Source organism: Drosophila navojoa, chromosome 3 (genome assembly GCF_054131105.1).
Source record: "Drosophila navojoa isolate 15081-1374.11 chromosome 3, UAZ_NAV_1.0, whole genome shotgun sequence".
NCBI lineage: Eukaryota > Metazoa > Arthropoda > Insecta > Diptera > Drosophilidae > Drosophila > Drosophila navojoa.
The window spans coordinates 5,219,883-5,235,452 of NC_142891.1; the positions used below are offsets into that span (position 1 = coordinate 5,219,883).

General features: G+C 40.7%; 1 protein-coding gene across 2 annotated transcripts; it reads right to left on the bottom strand.

The window, feature by feature from the left end:
* Window positions 1–872: 872 nt before the first annotated feature.
* Lrch (Leucine-rich-repeats and calponin homology domain protein) lies at window positions 873–15,407 on the bottom strand. Of its 2 annotated transcripts, XR_016196371.1 has the most exons (8): window positions 14,807–15,407; window positions 5,985–6,502; window positions 4,408–5,018; window positions 3,737–4,346; window positions 3,534–3,671; window positions 2,998–3,075; window positions 1,470–2,744; window positions 873–1,352 (listed from the first exon to the last, which is right to left on the bottom strand). XR_016196371.1 is itself a non-coding variant. In XM_030386526.2 (7 exons), exons 1-7 carry the CDS (start codon window positions 15,042–15,044, stop codon window positions 1,683–1,685), a joined length of 3,255 nt encoding a protein of 1,084 aa, XP_030242386.1. In that variant the 5' UTR covers window positions 15,045–15,407; the 3' UTR covers window positions 873–1,682. The 2 variants fall into 2 exon arrangements, 1 of the variants encoding a protein (XP_030242386.1); XM_030386526.2 differs by having other exon boundaries at window positions 873–2,744.
* Between the last annotated feature and the right edge of the window lie 163 nt (window positions 15,408–15,570).

Below are 15,570 nucleotides of genomic sequence, written 5' to 3' on the forward strand. Positions count from 1 at the left end.
TCGAAAATGTTACACTGCATCATCTCATAAATATATGGATTATAATTTCTTTTTGATTGTTTTCCTTTGCGTTGACAGTGTTGGAAAATACTTATGAATATACATATATATAAATGGGGCATAGCTTGTCTTTGTTAAATATTGTTTATAAAAATTAAAGACTATAACTAAATTTATTATATATATTTATATCTGTTTTGTTGCATTTCTTATAGCTGCCTGAATGTTTATATATCTTTCTCTTTTTTCGGGTTTCTTCCAATTTTGTTAGACAAAATATAAATATGTTTGTGTTTATTTGTTTTTAAGTACTTGATAACTAATTTTAAATAACTATTCAAGTTTTCGAGTGTGCGTTTCTTTTAGAAATTTGATTAGCCTTTCATCGAGAGTTTCGTTAAGTACTTAAGCATATATAATATATAAGTGTATAAATTTTAAATTATATCGATATAGTTAGGAATGTTATATATAGTTGATTTGCTTTCCATTTTAGTCATAAATAATACAATTATAGTCATTGGGAAAATAGTTCACTCATAAGATACAAATTATGTTAGTTTTTACTGAAAACTCTTGGCAACGAAATCGCGAAATATTGCTTGTGTGTAAGTGTGTGTGGTTGCTATATATGTACCGATATATAGCAGATTCTGACTGTCTATATTGGTCCAGTCAAAGGCACTATTTGTGTCAAAATTTTAGATGAGAATTGGCGTGCGTTGAGGAAAGACTGTTCAAAAGATTGTGCGTATATATATTGTTGATATCTGCTGAAGTTGAATTGAATTGTTGTCTATACATTTAACACTCTTCAAACTACCATCGTATTGTGCTGAAGCTTCGAATTATTTGCTATATCTATTTCACGATTGTTTTTTCATTTCTTTTATAAACTATTTTGTGTCCCTGCTTTCAGTTAAAACCGTACAACGCCTGATCGACTGCCTCTTCCAATAACAACAATCCCTATATGTATTATATAACTATCTAGATATTCTCTCCTCCCCACTGATAAACACACCTTTCTACTTTCTACTTAGTAACGCAAATCAAGTTTTTTGTTTTTAGTTTCGTTGTAACTTAGCAATTAGGAATAGGCATAGCTTTTGGCTTCTATGTGAATATGATGGATATACTTGGTTACATGGAGTGTATTATGATACGGTATATGGGTCTAAATTAGTCTAGCGAATAGCGAATACAACTTTTGTGGGAATAGCCCCAGTATATATGTTTTAGCTTTACAGTTTTGTATCATTATATAGTCAGTATATAGTCATGAATGTTTATAAATCTCACAGTATAGCAAATACAATTTGTGGGAATACCCGTAATCTAGCTTTTGGCTTCTACATGATGATGAAACTGATGAAATATGATGAACTGGATATTGTAGAATCTCACATATGTAAAATATACATAAATCTCACAGGATAGCAAATACAATTTATGTGGGTATGCGGTACACAAAGTCTTTGGGTTTTGTGGAATTAACAACTAGGTCTTTTGCGTAATACTTAAAAGCAGCCTCAAGAACTCGAACTACGAGCGTTAAATGTGTGTGTGTTTGTTTGTTTTTTTCCGATTAGTATAAAGCGCCATAAAAGCTCACTTAAAACTATTGGCAATACATAAAGGCAATAGCAGCTATATAGACTATATAATAACTACTAAATGTGCTAGCCGGGCAATGGAAAGAAGACCAGCCAGAGGAAGGTGACTATGAAAACGCACGACAATATGATCGTGAGTGTGTGCGAGTCGTGCTTTAGCAACGAAGTTCCAGCTTCGTGTTGCTTTAGCTGCTTCAGTTGCGACTGTTGCGCCTGCGGTTCGTCTATGCGATAGATGCTGAAGACCTCCAGTTTGGGCTGCTGCTCGAAGAACTCTATGCGCTTAGCTAGAGACTTTACTGTAAACGGCTTCTCCTCCTTTGGCTGTTGCTGTTGTTGCTGTTGTTGCTGCTGCTGTTGCTGTTGCTGTTGCTGCTGTTGCTGCTGCTGCGGTTGCTGCTGCTGCTTCTCGTCAATTAGATGATAGTGACCAGCCGGTCCAGCGGCGGCCACGTCGTGCTCGCTTTCGACAATCGTTTGCAGCATGCGATTGTTGTTGTTCAATTGAAAACTATTTTGGCCATGCACATTCAACAGATTGTGCTTGATCTTCTCATAGGTCTTCAGTTTGGCTGTGCGCAGCAGCTGGCCCATTGCGCCCAGTTGCTGTGGCTTTGGTCGCTCGTAGAGCATACAGGTTGCTGTCGCTAGTGTGACATCATCATCAGACATATGCGCCTCCACACAATTCTCATACATAACATTATCTAGTTGCTGCAACATCTGTTCTGGCTGTTTGGTGCAGGAGTTTTGTGCTTGCTCTGGCTGTTGCTGTTGCTGCTGCTGTTGCTGTTGCTGTTGCTCTTGCTCTAGCTGCAACTGTTGCAACTTTAGCTGCAACTGTTCCTGCTGTTGCAGGCAGCGCATATGCTGATGATGTGGATTCGCATCGAGCGCAATCAAAGCGGCCACTGTGCGCAATAGGGCAACTGCATTTGGCACTTGCTGCCGGCCGCCAGCAATAGTATCAATGTTATTGTTGTTGCTGCTGCTGCCACTGGCGCTGCTGTTGCTGTTCCTATAGCTGCTGTCTTTATCATTGACATACACATCAGCGTCATAGTCATCATCAGCGCGTGGTTGTTCGTTTTGTTGTGGCACAACGTCTGCACAGGAGCAAATCAACTCCTGCAACCAACACCAATAACAGATTTTATGCGTCATTTCTTTTGTTTTCAAAGTGTTTATGTGTGTGTGGGTGTGTATGTGAGTGTGTGGGTGGATTGAGGAATTGGGTCAAGTGTCACTTAAATGTAAACTGACTACGAAAGCGGCAAAGCTTTAGGCACTATAAAGCATATCAATTTGCCCCACAACCAATACAATGTTCACTAACTTAGAGGTAAGACTGTAGCTTATTAATATAGCGGTAGAAACATACCTCATCTACGCCAATGCGACGACAGGCCTCCAAGAAATTGTCCACATTGCGACGACAGCGTGCCATGGACAGTTTGTTCTGTGAAAATATTTTATATTAATATATGTCTATAAAATATAATAAATATTTGTAGTTGTAGAGTTGAGCAAAACAGTGTGGTGCAAGGATAGAATAATAGATGTATGGATGTATGTATGTATATGACAGGATCAATCTTCAAATCTAATAAATAACACAAATACAGCTTTTGGATCTTAAACCGTTTTACATCTATTTTATAAGAAACTTGAAGGGTTTGCACCATAATTGCTTGGTTAACTCAACAACATACCAAATATAACATAATATAATATAATATAATATTTTCAGTTGCTATAGAGTTAAACAATACAATGTGATACATAGATTGGAATAAATATATATACATATGTTATATATATTGGCTAATCCTTAGACTTATAAATTCAACTTCTTTAAATTTTATCCCTAGCACCACAATTGCTTTGTTAACTGTACAATCAAACCACCATACGCACCACACCGGGCGATGGCACATGTATGCTGGCCACAGAGCGCGGGCGCACGTAGTTGGCCAAATGGCAGAGTATGACGCCGTCAGTCAGTGCCGATGCAATGTCCTCCGGCAGCGTCATCTTCAGACGCGTTTCAATGATCTGCAAAGGCAAAATAATTAGAATCGACTCAATTGAAATTGAATATACAATCGGCCATCACTCACGCTGCGCAGCTGTGACATCAGTTCGGTTTCCTCGCGCTGTCGATCGAATTCTCGTCGCATGGTGAAGCTCAGCTTCTCGGCAGGTATATCATGATTCCAGGTGACTGTGCGTGCTGACTTGACGTTGCCCAACTTGCTGGTATTGCTAACAGGTGACTTGATGGCATTGCCGCCAGCAGCACTAGCAGCACCTGCACCACTGCCACTGCCATTGAATTTGGTGGTGCAGCCATTGTTGTTGCTATTCGTGAGCACCCCAATGCCGTTCTTGAGTGGACTGTGAGGCTTTACGTAGCCCACGCAATTTGAGCCGTTGCCCTCGGCTGGCGATTTAACGGACGATGACATCAGTTCCGTGTTGCGTGATGGAATCACCTTTTGTATAGGTTTCTTTGGTATGACCACATCATCGATGCCATTGCCATTGCTGTGGCCATTGCCGTTGCTGCTGGGCTGCTTCATAATCGACTTGGGCAGGGTGGCCGTTGCGGTGCCATTGGTGAGACGTGGCAGCTCCTCCTCGTTGGGACTCGAGTTTGCATTGGGATGCTTTTGCTTATAGACGCTGATCTCCTGATTGCGCTGCTGCTTCAAGGCATCCTTGTATTCCCTTCGGGGTATCAAATATTTCATTTAGATTTATATGTATATTTTAACTATCTGGGACTTACTTATAGGTCTGTATATTGTTGAGACTCTTGCTTGACTTGCCATTGGTGCGCTCTTGATGGTGATCCAGCATCAGATCCTCGTCCTGATCCGGCGACGAGCCGTTGCTGGAGCTGTTCGAGTGTGCGTAGCCAATGTGCTCGATTGAACGCTTGCAGGGCGAGGAGGCAGGCGAGACGCCAGCGCTCAGAGTGAGACTCTCATCCACAATGGTGCTGGTGCTGGAGGTGAGCGACGCATCCATCAGCAACTGTTGCTGTTGCGGCTGCTGCGGCTGCTGCTGCTGCGGCTGCTGATTGCTGCTGTTGGAGGGCATCGTGCGAGGCAGCGTGGCACAATGCAGCGGCGAGTCAGTCTTCGACTTGCCGGGCGCATCGTGCGACCAGCGCTTGTCCAGTCCATCGCTGGTGCTATAGCCCGAGTCGATTTGGTGTCGCATCGCATGCCGTTGCGTGGACGTCGTCTCCAGCATGTTGCCGCTGGAATTGTGACGCGGCGCACGTCGCAATGTCGTGTAGCCGTCATAATTGCCACCTGCCCGGGCGCCTTTCTCCTCCTTGGTTGCCTGCGTCTCCAGATACTTGAACACGTGCACCAGGCCTCGCATGCAGAGCTGAAAGTGCGGAAGCAAATGTCAAATTGAGTGTGGAATAAAAACCGGATGGCAATCGAACTAGTTCAAATCTGAAACTACAATCTAATTGCAGCTAATAGAATTAGAAATAGGTATTTAGAGTTGGCAGTGAACTAGACTAGTAGTTCTTGTGGAACTAGTAGTAGAGTTATGTGAATTAGTTCAGGTTAATGCTTCTTGATAATTGAATGAGAAAGGCTGAAAGTTAAGGGACTGAACAGAATCGCATGATCATTGAACTAGTTCATATTAATCTCCTGTTAAATTACTTATATGATTTTACTACCACTAATATAACTATTATAATTCTAGCACAGCTGCTAGTGTATTAAGCTACTACTATCCTACTAATATAAAATTTTTGCTGTACTAAGATTCTACTACTACAATTTTAGTACCATACTCCTACTACTACAAGTTTAGTACCATACTCCTACTACTACTACTACTACTATTCTACTAATGAATCTCTACTAGTAAGACTTTATCATAAATATTTAAAACTAATATTTTTTACTTAAATTTTACCATTATAATTCCAAGACTCTACTACTTAATTTCTACTACTAAAATTAATTACCATAATTCTATTAAAATTCTACTACATAAATTCTACTACTAAAACTCTACTATTTCTACGATCACTCTACTGCTAAGATATTACTACTAAAGTCTCCCCAATTCTGCCGCTAAGATTCCACTACTAACATTAAACTACTAGAACTCTATTACTACTACTCTACTACCAAAAAATCACTACTAAAACTAAAACTCTTCAATTTATCAATCTGAATTGGGAAATTTGATAGTTTAACCAGCTGAGTTGGCTATATAAATAAAATGTAGAATTGATAGGCTATCTAATCGGGGTTTTTATAACAATGGCATATTTCTGCAAATACTAGATAATATTATGACAAATAGATCAGCGTCATTTGTACTCACGCTGGCCGGTGGCGAGGTCAGAGGATTGTTCTCCAGCTGCAGCTCCACCAGCGTGCTCATGTGCCGTATCTCCAGAGGCAGCGCGGCTATGCGATTGTTGCTCACGTCCAGCGAGACCAGGCTCAGGCAGGTGACCTCGCGCGGCAGATAGAGCAGCTGATTGCTGCGCAGCGAGAGGGCGCGCAGCGAGCGCAGTTCGCCTAGGCGAACGGGCAGGGCGGTCAGCTGATTGTAGGAGGCGTCCAGATCGGTGAGCGTCTGATCCAAGCGGCCCAGCTCGTCGGGCAGCGAGGCCAAGCGATTGTTCGAGACGAGCAGCACTTGGAGGGGCAAAAAGCAAATCTCGCGTGGCAACGAGCTCAGCTGATTGCTACGCAGATCCAAATAAGTCAGCGAGGACAGCTGCTTCACGGACTCCGGTATGCTGCGTATGGTGTTATGATAGAGCATCAGCGTCTCCAGAAAAGCAAACGTTGTGATCTCCTCGGGCAGCTCACAGAATCTATTTCGGGACAGATCTGTAAGAGACAACAACCAGGCGGGAGCGACATTAATAAAGGCAGTAAAAGAGGGGCCCCATTGGCTGGTTTATTTTTGGAACGGAGGGTAGAGTGGGAGAAGTCTCAGTTTTCCTTAGGAATAAAACGAAGAGAAGTAATAAGAACAGTTCTCAGTTTTCCCAAAGAATAAAAGGAAGAGCCTTTAAATAAAACACAGTTCTCATTTGACTTTATGCAGAAAGGGAAAAGCAGACGGAGTTCCCAGTTTCCCTTAGGAAAAGAGAATGCCGAAAGAGTTTACAGTTTCCCTTATCTCCGCTGCGTTGCTCGGGGGGCAACACCAATTCCCGACTCCACTGCGCCACGCTGGAGCGCATGACCTCAATCTGGCGGCAATTTACGATTTACTCGCTCGTCCGTTGGACGCCGGCCCGCTCCCCACTTTGGTGGAATAGGCAATTAATTTACTAAATGAATTTGCATGCAAAATGAGCGCGGGCCAAGTGGTGCAGTGGGTGGGGCGGTGGTATAGCATAGCGTGCTCAGACAATGCTGGTAAAACGACGGAAAAATGAACGAGGCAAACACAACAAATGTATTGTGTACACGAAATTGTGCGTAAAGTTGTTTAAAGTCGCCTAGAGTGGGCGTCGATTAGGCATAAAGCAATTTTAGAGGCAGATTGTATAATATGCGTAGGTAGATGAGTAAATATGAAGTGGACGAAAAGCTAATTAGCTCAGCTTAGACCAAGAATGGCCTCAATTTTGGACTAGAATTTGATCTTCTCTTGTAACTATATTTCAGATTTCCTCTCTGAAGAAAAGCGCTAGAGCTCTGCTATATTAAAAACTACTTAACTCAGCTCAGTTTTATGTCTGAAAATTCCTCAATTCTTGACTTGAACGTTGTTTTCTTTTTTTAGCTGCTATTCAAAAGAATTTTCACTGTTGAGCGAGCAAGAAAAGTGGCTTAAGAGTCTGAAATGTTGCCTAATACGGCTAAGAGTATTATGGATGGCCCTTAAACTTGTTTGTGCCCCATTAAAAACACTTTGAATGGCCATCAAAGTAATGCTCTGATGATATCATATGTAAAATTGAAGTAAAAGAGTTCGGCCAGCATTTTCATTTGACTTTTATAGAACCCGTATGGGATGTTTATTTGAAATATACAAATATTTTCTAATGGTTATTAAATCACTTTTTTATCAGAACTGAACTAAAATATAATTTGGAACTGATTATCTGGTTTTACAGTTCCAAGGCTTTGCAATTAACTATTCAACACTGGGTTAATGTTTTTCTAGCTCAAAATAAAAGAGATTTTGATTATTTAGAAACTGAGTTCTAAACTCTCTCCTTAAACAAGTTTCAAGACTTTTTCAACACTGACTACTCCCAATACTAATCGTGTTCTTAACGAATTGAGTTCAGTTTTTAGATAAAATACCTGAGTGTAATGAATAGAATTAAAGCGCGCGTTAAACTAGTTCCAAGCCAATGGAACCAGTTGCTCAACACTGCGCGATTGCGAATACTGCGCGATTCGCCTTGCCTGTCGCTTATGCAATGCTCTTGAGGAGGGAAAACCAGAAATGTGAATCCATCAGCCACTTCCAAGTGCTCAACGCTAAAAACTGGCTGTCAACAGCCGTTAAGGCATTTGATTGCTTATGTAGTTGTTGCTGTTGTTCTTGTTGCTGTTGTTGTTGATTTACGCACACAGCCAGTGGCTCCTCAACCTACGAATGAAATTTTGCATTATGCCTCGCTCACCTCCTCAGCGGAATGCAACAAAGACGCAGGCAGGGCAGCAGTTGGGGAGCGGCTTTTGCAGACTCACATAAGCGTAATCCCCATAAGTTCCATCTGCCCCTACCTCGACCGCCCCGCCCTTGGCTGCTCACAAATGCGAACAAAGGCAGCGCTTGAGATGAATGGCATTGCCAGCAGTTGCAACACTTTGCTGCACCCACATGTCGCACAGTGACGGTTGAATAAACTTTGCCCGCCGCCAACAGGATGCGTCAAGGACTGCCCCAGACTGTGGCATCATATCAGCTTTAATCAGTTGATATCGGCTCTTATCGGCTTAGGCCGCTTGCGGAAATTCTATTTACGTTGATTTCCCTCACAGCAAACGCGAGCGATAGCGGGCAGTGACTAACTGGTCCAGCCATCTGCCATCTGCCACCTGCCACCTGCCACATGCCTAAGAGTCAGTCAGGGGCTGCCTCTACCTCTGACTCGCCAGCTGCCTCTACCTCTCACTCTTCAACTGCATCTACTTTGGTCGATTGGCTGTTGGCCAAAAACGCAATGCGCAAACAAATGGGTGCTACGTACAACAAACATACAAATAAATCAAATTGTTTCTCTTTTTAAATACCCTTACAAATAAGTAGAGTGGGTATTATGTTTTAGTGGAGAGTATTTATAACAAATATTTAGGAATTTTATTATTTTGTATGGGTTTAATATGAATTAATATAGATAATTTGTATATCAAGTTTATGATTATGATATATAATATAATATATAGTATAATATAGTATAATATATAATATAATCCAATAAGTATATATATATTTAATACTCCTCCTTTTCAAAAAAAAAAACTCAATAGTTCGGTTTTTATCTTTCTGATTCTATAAATTCTTGTGCAGATCAAGTCTATTATTTGCAGGGTATTATCAATTCGCTCATTTTCAAGCAACATCAATTTTGTTGCTGCTATTGTTGCCTGGTTGGCGCGACATCAAAATTGGAAATATGTTCACAGCAGCTCGAGAATAATGTCGCACACCTGCAGCGCAGCTCATAAATATTGCCGGAACTACTCCCAGACTAAGCTACATATATATACACACAGACAGATACAATATTGAGAGTAGTATATGGTAAAAGTTGAGGAGAATGCAGACTAAGAGCTATGGCTAGCCATTTATTACTGAAGGGCGTCAACGGAAGCAACAAAAAATTCAATTTGATGGCGCCAAATTCCAGACTAAGAGAACCAACAACAAATACAACAACAACAGCTTATATTTGGGAGCATGGGCCCCCATGACAAATATGGAACCATTTGCCACTCGTGACTGGCAATTCCGGCAGTGTTGGGTGGAGTGTTGGCTCTATTGATGGATTTATTGAAATTAATTTAGTAAATTTTATGGTTTGGCTTTCGCCATCAATGATGATGAAGTCAAACCCAGTCGATGATGATGATGATGATTATGATGTTGGGCACACGCTTGGCATTATGAATCATGATGGAATGGAATTGAAGAAAAGAGCAAAGCATTCGAGTAACCCGTTGGAAGCGACTTTTACGGCACAATAAATGGCTATGCACTTGTATTGGAAGTTCGCTCAGAGCGCGTGCCATAAATATGCTACAAATATGGTCACACTTCGTAATCAGGCTTTATATGGAACAAGGGAACTTACAAAAGGGTTGAACAAAGAAATCTCAAGAGATTGGGTAATTTACTCTATTTTAGAACGTTTTTGAACTGATGAACAAGTGGTTCATTATGGCACTGCAAAGCAAAAGGAGCAAATTTTGAACTGGAGCCGGTTCATTAAAGATATAAATAGAAATATTATTCACACACTGAAAAAAGTTCAGCTGGAGCGCATAAATAAAATCTTGAACCGGAACTAGCTCATAACTAATTAGAATCTCAATAAAAAACAAATCGAATGTTTATCAAATGATATAAAGCTACTTCCATATCGATTCATATTGAAATGAACCGGAATCAGTTCAGAAGAAAGAACACAAACTAAACTCGGTTAGAATCGGAACTAGTTCGCAAGTGGTTCATATTGAACATAAAGTACTTTACATTAATAAACCAAAGATTTTTGAGCTAGTTCCGATGAATGAATTCACTCTATAAATATTTTAAACCAAGATATTTGTATCTTAACCAACATGATTCATATTCTATAAAATAACTGTATTTTACAATTCCTAAACTAAGACTTGCCCCACCTCGGAACTATTTACTTTATCGCTGAGTATACTCGATTTGTCAATATACAGCTGGGAATACAAACAAATACAGTTTCCATATGGTTTACCCTCTTCAATCTCTCTTCCAATACGTTCCAAGCAATCAAAACATTTATAATAACAGCAACAACAACAACAACAATAATTGTATTGCTCGCTGCGATGTCTCCTGCTTCAGTTGCTTCGATTTCATGTGGAAAGCACAAGATTCCCCAATCAAATATTTCCCACTCAGCAAACACTCAGTATATACACACACACATGAATAATTGTGTTTGTTTAGTGCTCTGAAATTTTTGCGCATATTTCATTTTTAATCATTTTGTAAACTTAAGTTTATGTTTGCGCTAACGGTAAACAAGTAATAAAATGAATATTGAACACATTTTAATAGTTTTTGTTGTTGATGTTTTAGTTTTTCTTCTTTTTTTGCACTTTTCCAGCATATTCCAGCTGGAAGCATTTTGTTTTTCTCAAGCTATAAAAACACTCATGCACACACACACACACACACACACACACACATAGACAGCAGCTGGAAATTGTCTGGCGTGTGTTTAATTTGTTGTTGTTGTTGTTATTGTTGTTGTGGCTATTGCCCTTAATTCATTCGCTTTTGTTGTAAGCTGATATGCGCTGCACTTCCAGTAGCGGCTGTCCAGTTAAGCAGCTGCTGTCAATACAACGTTTACACAATGATTGATTACTGACAATATGCTTATCGCAATATGTAATGAAATGGCTCTGTTTCATCTGGTTCGCAATCGAATTGAAGAATACAGTATAAAGTCGGCGAAGAATATTGTATTACATAAGCAGTAGATTATATAGACATTACATTAATTGACGTGCTTATCACGTTCTGCAGCGCATAAACGTAGTTCTTGTGCTAAGAACGCGCGTGCTACGCTCACATTGTTTATGCCTCAGCCAATTTATTCTGCTGCTGCCGCACATCGTGAAACCATTAAATATTGCTTACACTTCTCAATTAATGAATAGACACAATGAACGTTCATTTTTCTGTGTCAAGTTTGCAGCCAATTGGCCTCAATTCTGAAATATGCTCGAACGTTTATTTATCTATGGCTAGCATTGTTGCTGAACTATTTATAGATAATATTATGAGGAATATTCATATTGTGCGCATTACATTCGATTCCCAAGAAATGCAACAAGAGTGAAATTTAACCTAAATTGCATTCATCGTGAGCAGCCCCCTTGACATAATCGCACGATCGTTTGCAAGTCTCATCGCTAGCTGTCAATCATTTTGCATGCAAAGCACGCATCACAGTTTGGCAGTCACTGCGCAGACGACGTGCCCAGCCCAGCACAGCGCAGCCCAGGCCCAGCCCAACCGCAGCAGACAAAGTCGCTTCCTCTTCCTCTCTGCTGCGTGTTTGGAGCACAACAAATAATAATAAAACAGAAAAAAATAGCTACAAAACTGTCGGCTACATATTTACACACATTACAACGCAACGACAACGGCACACACGCACACACACACACACACACACATGTACACGATAATTTCGTCTCTTTGTGCCCCCTTGCTCTTTGTCTTCTTTCAAATCGTTTTGTTTGCCAACATCAACAGCAACTCCATTTCTTGTTTAGCTGCACAGCAACACTGGCGCAGCAGCAGCAGCTGCAACTATCTTTCACTGCGCAGCTGCCAGTGTTGCGGTTACTAACTTTTCCTGCTGCTCTTCTATTCTTATTGCTGAACAGCAGCTTAAATTATTGCTGCTCTTTGTGCATTTTCTTATTTAGTGGTCACTTGTATTAACACTTCTTTTCTTATATTGATTAGTCGCTACCTTTTTCTGCTATTCACTAATATTCGCTACTACGTTTGTTTGTCTTTCCATTCCTGCTTCTATATCTTCCTCATTGCATCTGCTTCTGCCTACGTAGATTTTTATCTTTGACTTGTCCTACGTTGCTTCTTTTATGCTTCGCATAGTTATCCTCATTATTTCTGCTGCTGTAAGTTGATTATTTTCGTTTCCACATTTTTTCAGCTTGCAATTATTTTAAACAATTTCCTGCACGTCGCCGAGACGATTTTGTCTGCCTGCCAGTTGCAGGCGCAGTTGCAGTTGCAGTTGCCTATTTTCATCTCTTTTGTCTACTGCTGCTGCTCGTTGTTTGCTTTACGTGACATTCGTCTTAATCACGTGCTGGCGACTGCAGTGAAAACGAAATGACTTTTGGCTGGAAGCATTGGAAGCCAAGGGACGGGTTGGCGTGGAAGGAAGATTGAAAGGAGTGGGAGTAGCACAGACCACAACAACAAATCGTTTTAGGAAACGTTGACAGCCAGCCAGCCAGCCAGAAGACCCCCTCACACATACTCTCCTCTACTCCACTCCACTAACATCCTCGAGGGTTGTTGGCAAAAGCAAAAAGAAAAGAAACGAAACGAAGGCGAAAAAAATGCTTTATGGCGCTCATTGATTTCTTTCAAGTGGTTATTCGAAACGACGTTGCCACCTTTTGCCAGTTGCGTTCTCTGGGGTTGCAGATTTACAAAGGTTCTTCCGTCATCATCATCATATTCTTATTCTTCTTCTTCTTCTTCTGCTCATTCAACTTTATTGGCACAACATAATTCACAAATATTTAGCAACAAACGACTTCATTACGTACTGGAAGGTGGAGGGTCTCATTATGATGTTCACACCAAAAGGGGCGAATGGCTTTAATTGCTAATTAGTCACGCCCACGCACGCTCGCACACACCGACAGACAGAGAGACGGACAGAGCGATGACTCAATTGGAAAGCAGTCGCAACGCATTGAACCACAAACAAAACTTTCAGCCAAAGATGGAAGTTCAACTGGAACATATGTAAGTGAGCTACATACATATATGGAACTAGAACTGATATATGATATGGGAAATAGAGGAGGAAAAATAGCAACTGACGTTTATGGAAGTCTTTGCATAGACCAACTACCAATATGTGGAATATAAAATATAGACATCTTTGCCTTAGTTCATAGTCAAGAATCTGTGAAAATCTTTATACTTAGTGTAATTCTTAGAAGCTACTTCATTGATATTCATAATATGTATTTTATACAAATACTCTGTGTATGTTTATTCCTTTACTTGATGGAACTAGTTAATATCACCTAACAAAATTAATCCACATACATGGAACTAGTTCGAAGCAACCTCTGAAATCTATCTTACAGGCTGCTCATATATTACTTTCAATATATGCCTTTAATTTACTTTTGTTCTTGCATTGAATGAATTTTTATATACGCAGGGCACAAATAATAATTGCAAGGAATTTATTAAAAGTTTCTAATCAGTTGAAAAGTTGAAAAAAAAAAAAAACGAATTATCAGCCATGCGGGTTTGCAAAGGTATTTTTAAATATATGTATGCGAATACACTAAACTTTTCCGACGATAAAATTATATCATATCATACAGAACTATAATATATATAGGTATATATATAAAACTAAATATCAGACAGACTTATGCATTTTATAGCATAATTGCATCTAATAATAAATAAACTTCTATTAATAACAATGAACTAATATTCTAATTTAATTTTAGTTACGAACACAATTTAAAATTAAATTGTTCTGGGGTTGACTATATAAACGACACCAAAAACGAGAGATGCAATGGAAGAAGATGAAGAGAACGCGCACAGCTGAAAATCGAAGTCCTGCATCGATTTTACTTAATAAAACAGATGGTTCGCTCATCAGGGTAGTTAAATGGGTGGGTGAGTGGGTGTTCGTGTGTGTATGTGTGTGTGCGCGTATGCGCCTGTGTGTGTGTATTGGCTGCATTTTTTGGGCACAACAAAAACGAAAGTTGGCTGAACTTGAAACAAGCAGGAGAAACGCCTGAAAAAAACCCACCCGAAATGCGAATAGTGCAGAATGCAAATGGAAAGCAGCAAACGGTAAAAACAGCTGCAATAATTATGGTTCCTGATGAGAGAGAAAGAGCGAGAGAGAATGAGTGAGAGTGGCGCAGGGGACGGGCAAGCAGGAGAGCATGGCAAGTGCGTGCGAACGCAATAAAAAGTCATAAAACCGCTGCAGATGGACATGGCAGCATAGGGAAAGGCAAAGAGTAGAAGGATAGACAGTCAAAAGAGAGCAAGAGCAAGAGCAAGCAAGAGAGCAAACATGCGGCGGGCTGCTGCAAATTATTGATTTTCAAGCGAACAAAAGGAGATTTTAGCATAAATGTAAAGACTCCAACCGCACCCAACGATTGGGGGTTGGGTAGATTAAAAGATTAGTAACGCACCTGCAATAACGGTATCCGTGAGAGCGAACTTGGCACCCGTTTTGGGAAAATCCTTCAGCTTGCGATTGGTCAGTATCAATTCGCCGCTAAAGTGTGCCTCCTCGAGGATTCGCTCCAGCGAGCGCGTCAGCTGCGAGTGCCCCAGCATGGGTGACGTTCCGCCTATGGGGGCGGGCGACGTTGTGGAGGCGAGGAGGCTGCCGCCGCTGTGTAGGCGTTTGTACACTGTGGCTGCCATGCTGTGTACGTGTGTCTGTTGTGAGTGTGGGCGTGGTAGCAAAGACGCTGTCGACACACACACAAACAAATAACTTCTGCAGCACCAACAACAGACAGCAACGGCGACGAGAACTGCAGCGAACTACAAGCGAAGAAGAGCTGTAAAATGCGTTAGCATTTTCCTACTGTGCCACCAGCTAAAAACTCATTGATAAGATTTCCAAGAAACGGTTTTTCCTTTGCGGCTTCTTTCTATCTCACACGCACGTACACACACGCGCGCGCCTTCGCACAAACACAAAAACACACCCGAGAATCAAGCGAAGCACCAGCGAAAATCAAACGCACGCCACGAAATTAAAAAAAATACTGATACAACGAACTAACAGTGTGACCAGCCAGTAATAGGCAGAAAATCACACTGTTTCGAGCAATGTTAGAGCTTGGTATTTTTAAAGGACTCCAAATATTTTGAAAATCGCATTGTTAAATGAGCTTATATTCAAAGGGTTTGACACCGTCGGATAAATAAAACATCATAGTGA

What these genes read in the sequence shown, in the direction of transcription:
- Lrch (XM_030386526.2), bottom strand. Translation starts at nt 15,044, where the DNA reads ATGGCAGCCACAGTGTACAAACGCCTACACAGCGGCGGCAGCCTCCTC. An exon ending in ATGTGCCATCGCCCGGTGTG is followed by an intron (nt 3,076 to 3,533) that starts GTGCGTATGGTG and finishes ATATTTTCACAG; the next exon opens with AACAAACTGTCCATGGCACG. An exon ending in GTCGCATTGGCGTAGATGAG is followed by an intron (nt 2,745 to 2,997) that starts GTATGTTTCTAC and finishes TGTTGGTTGCAG; the next exon opens with GAGTTGATTTGCTCCTGTGC.